Source organism: Xiphophorus hellerii, chromosome 13 (genome assembly GCF_003331165.1).
Source record: "Xiphophorus hellerii strain 12219 chromosome 13, Xiphophorus_hellerii-4.1, whole genome shotgun sequence".
Classification (NCBI taxonomy): domain Eukaryota; kingdom Metazoa; phylum Chordata; class Actinopteri; order Cyprinodontiformes; family Poeciliidae; genus Xiphophorus; species Xiphophorus hellerii.
The window spans coordinates 8,361,812-8,366,612 of NC_045684.1; the positions used below are offsets into that span (position 1 = coordinate 8,361,812).

The following is a 4,801-nucleotide window of genomic DNA, read 5'->3' on the forward strand; positions in this document are numbered from 1 at the left end:
AGAATTCTCCAATTGTCAGCTGGATTTGTCGCCTGATCTGTCTCTCTGTCTACGCTCTTAAATTTTTCGGTGTGGGTTTTTTCATTTTTTTCATTTCTGTCGTAAACGATGAACGATTTCTCCCATTTACTTCAATAAAATAACAATTGCTTTTTTAATCTGTTTTCTTGTCCAGATTGCCTGCAGTGTAACATTTATTACCTGGAGAGGAGATCCACTCTGGACCAGGAGGAGTTGGAACCTCTGCAGGTGAAACAAGAACAGCAAGAGCCAGAAGATCATCAGATAAAAGAAGAGCAGGAGGATCTAAAACACCAACAGATAAAATTGGAAGAGAAAGAAGTTTACTGCAGTCAGGGTGAAGAACAGATTGAATTAAAACAGGAGACTGATACCTGCATGGTGGTTCCTGTTGATGAGCAAACAGACCACACTGAATCAGAACCAAACAGGAACCAAGACATCTTCCAGGAAGCTGCTGAAGCTAAGAACCAAAATCAGGAAAGAAGAAAACCTTTCTCATGTGACATCTGTAAAAAGCGTTTGACTTCAAAATCTGTTGTTGTTCACATGAGAACTCATACGGGTGAAAAGCCGTTTACATGTGTGAACTGTGGAAAAAGTTTTAGTCATAAACATGTTTTAACTAAGCACATGATGATTCATACTGGTGAAAAGCCGTTTTCATGTGGGAACTGTGGTAAAGGTTTTATTCAAAAACAGCAGTTAACTGAGCACATGATGATTCACACTGGTGAAAAGCCGTTTTCATGTGTGAACTGTGGAAAAAGTTTTATTCGAAAACAGCATTTAACTCGGCACATGATTATTCATACTGGTGAAAAGCCGTTTTCATGTGTGAACTGTGGAAAAAGTTTTATTCGAAAACAGCATTTAACTGAGCACATGATGATTCATACTGGTGAAAAGCCGTTTTCATGTGGGAACTGTGGAATAAGTTTTATTCAACAACAGCAGTTAACTCAGCACATGATGATTCACAGTGGTGATACGCCGTTTTCATGTGTGAACTGTGGAAAAAGTTTTATTCGAAAACAGCAGTTAACTCGGCACATGATGATTCACACTGGTGAAAAGCCGTTTTCATGTGGGAACTGTAGAAAAGGTTTTAGTCACCAACGGGATTTAACTCAGCACATGATGATTCACACTGGTGAAAAGCCGTTTACATGTGGGAACTGTGGAAAAAGTTTTATTCAACAACAGCAGTTAACTCAGCACATGATGATTCACACTGGTGAAAAGCCGTTTTCATGTGGGAACTGTGGAAAAAGTTTTATTCGAAAACAGCAGTTAACTCAGCACATGATGACTCACACTGGTGAAAAGCCGTTTACATGTGGGAACTGTGGAAAAAGTTTTATTCAACAACAGCAGTTAACTCAGCACATGATGATTCACACTGGTGAAAAGCCGTTTTCATGTGGGAACTGTGGAAAAAGTTTTATTCAAAAACAGCAGTTAACTCAGCACATGATGATTCACACTGGTGAAAAGCCGTTTTCATGTGTGAACTGTGGAAAAAGTTTTATTCGAAAACAGCATTTAACTCGGCACATGATTATTCATACTGGTGAAAAGCCGTTTTCATGTGTGAACTGTGGAAAAAGTTTTATTCGAAAACAGCATTTAACTGAGCACATGATGATTCATACTGGTGAAAAGCCGTTTTCATGTGGGAACTGTGGAATAAGTTTTATTCAACAACAGCAGTTAACTCAGCACATGATGATTCACAGTGGTGATACGCCGTTTTCATGTGTGAACTGTGGAAAAAGTTTTATTCGAAAACAGCAGTTAACTCGGCACATGATGATTCACACTGGTGAAAAGCCGTTTTCATGTGGGAACTGTAGAAAAGGTTTTAGTCACCAACGGGATTTAACTCAGCACATGATGATTCACACTGGTGAAAAGCCGTTTACATGTGGGAACTGTGGAAAAAGTTTTATTCAACAACAGCAGTTAACTCAGCACATGATGATTCACACTGGTGAAAAGCCGTTTTCATGTGGGAACTGTGGAAAAAGTTTTATTCGAAAACAGCAGTTAACTCAGCACATGATGACTCACACTGGTGAAAAGCCGTTTACATGTGGGAACTGTGGAAAAAGTTTTATTCAACAACAGCAGTTAACTCAGCACATGATGATTCACACTGGTGAAAAGCCGTTTTCATGTGGGAACTGTGGAAAAAGTTTTATTCAAAAACAGCAGTTAACTCAGCACATGATGATTCACACAGGTGAAAAGCCGTTTACATGTGGGAACTGTGGAAAAAGTTTTATTCGAAAACAGCAGTTAACTCAGCACATGATGATTCACACTGGTGAAAAGCCGTTTACATGTGGGAACTGTGGAAAAAGTTTTAGTCGAAAACGGTTTTTAACTAAGCACATGATGATTCACACTGGTAAAAAGCCATTTTTATGTGGGAACTGTGGGAAGAGTTTTAGTTTAAAACAGCAGTTAACTCAGCACATGATGATTCACACTGGTGAAAAGCCATTTTCATGTGGGAACTGTGGGAAGAGTTTTATTCGAAAACAACAGTTAACTCAGCACATGACGCGTCACAGTTGAAAAGCAGTAGAAGTATTTTCCATACATGTCCTATGTTGTATTTGTTAAATGTGATCATTTGGATACTTAGAGATGTGCAACCATGACACATTTTCCTTCAGAGATGCTTTGTTCTGTTTTTCTGGTATATTCTGTATCAAGAAACAATAATGATAAACTGTATGTTATTGTATTAAAATACTGTTTATGTCAAACTGTATGTTGTGTGTGTACAACATGAAGAGCAGAGGGCTCAGCACACAGCCCTGAGGAGTGCCAGTACTGATGCTGATAGATGAAGAGGCTTGGGGGCCCACTGACTATTTCATGCATTAACAGAGTTTGACCGGACATGGACTCCCTTCCAGAACATTCTCACATGATTGGACTTGAGGGATTGATTTGTATTATTCTGTACAATAGAGAGAGTTAGTGGGGTTTATTTTTGTAGTTTTTTAGATCAACAATAGAATGTATATAATTGAGTGTTTTCAAAAAATCTGCAAGAAAAGTATTTGTGATAGTTTTGTCTTTAAAGTAAAATGAGATTGAAACTGATTTAATTTCTTTCAAATTATATTAACTTGTTTTACCTAATTAAAATCTATTCAAATAAAAAAATGCTTTTGTACTTTAAAGAAAATGCAAGATTCACCACAAACTAATTTTCATGAATTGATTGCACAAAGTGCATGTGATTATTTTCAATAATTTGTTTTCTTCTCTAATTTTAGCTGTAATTATTTTCTCTTTTCTACTGCAGCATTTGGATTTCTCTCTTTTTATGTTGTAACCATTTTTATGTGTATTTGTATAAGTAAAATGAAAAGTTTTGAGTTTTCCTTTAGTGTATGTTGTGCCTTATTCTTGAACCCAGTAGATGGTGGCACTACACCTGTACTGGTTGTAGCCATTGTGGTTCCTGTAACTGATGGGTTGCCGGTTCGAAATCCCCACATCCATCTCAGTTATTGAGTCCTTGAGCAAGGCACCAAACCTGCCTTGCCTGCTGTTAGTCAGACGTCCGATGGCGCCGATTGTGTAGCAGCTTCCATCAGTCTGCCCTAGGGCAGCTGGGCTACAATGTAGCTTACCACCATCAGCATGTAAAGCACTTTGGCATCGTCTGCACTAGATAAATCGCTATAAGTACATTTACCATTGACTATACACTTGCATTTTGTCTGTGTGTTCCCTTGCCTGGACACGGGTCACCGGGACCCCACTCTGGAGCCAGGCCTGGAGGGGGTGTACGATGGCGAGCGCCTGATGACTGGGCTCTTCCCTCTTGGAGCCCAGCCGTTCTCAGCCTGAAGAGGAGATATGGGTCTCCCCTCCGATGGGCCCACCACCTGTGAGAGGGGCCAAAGGGGTCGGGTGCAATGTGTGATGGGTGGTGGCCGAGGGAGGGGGCCCTGGCGGTCCGATCCTCGGTTGCAGAAGCTGGCTCTTGGGATGTGGAATGTCACCTCTCTGGTGGGGAAGGAGCCGGAGCTAGTGTGTGAGGTTGAGAGGTTCCAGGTAGAAGTAGTCGGTCTCACCTCGACCCATGCCTCTGGTTCTGGAACCAGTCTCCTTGAGAGGGGCAGGACATACTTCCTCTCTGGAGTTGCCCATGGTGAAAGGTGTCGGGCAGGAGTGGGCATACTTGTTGCTCCCCATCTCGGCGCCTGTAAGTTGGGGTTTACACCTTGTGAATGAGAGGGTAACCTCCCTCTGCCTACGGGTGGGGGGACGGGTCCTGACTGTCATTTGTGCTTAACGACAGTTCGGATTACCCACCTTTCTTGGAATCCTTAGAGGGGGTAATGGAGTGTGCTCTTTCTGGGGAGTCCCTTGTTCTGCTGGGGGACTTCAACGCTCACGTGGGCAGTGACAGTGAGACCTGGAGGGGCCCCCCCGATCTGAACTCGAGTAGTGTTCTGTTGTTGGACTTTCGTGCTCGTCCCGGATTGTCCATAACGAACACCATGTTCAGGCATAAGGGTGTCCATATGTGCACTTAGCACCAGGACACCCTAGGCCACAGTTCGATGATCGACTTTGTCATCCTTTCATCAGATCTGCGGCCGCATGTCTTGGACACTCGGGTGAAGAGAGGTGCGGAGCTGTCCACTGACCACTACCTGGTGGTGAGTTGGCTCTGGTGGTGGGGGAGGATGCTGGTCAGATCTGGCAGGCCCAAGCATGTTGTGAGGGTCTGCTGGGAACGTCTGGT

The 4,801-nt window shown here is 42.4% G+C and overlaps 1 protein-coding gene across 1 annotated transcript; it reads left to right on the forward strand.

The window, feature by feature from the left end:
• Nucleotides 1-558: 558 nt before the first annotated feature.
• LOC116731634 (zinc finger protein 850-like) lies at nt 559-2,604 on the forward strand (the record flags this gene model as incomplete). Its single annotated transcript, XM_032581450.1, has 1 exon — nt 559-2,604. A coding segment is annotated over one exon (2,046 nt), but the record flags the coding sequence as incomplete, so codon positions are not given.
• Nucleotides 2,605-4,801: the final 2,197 nt, after the last annotated feature.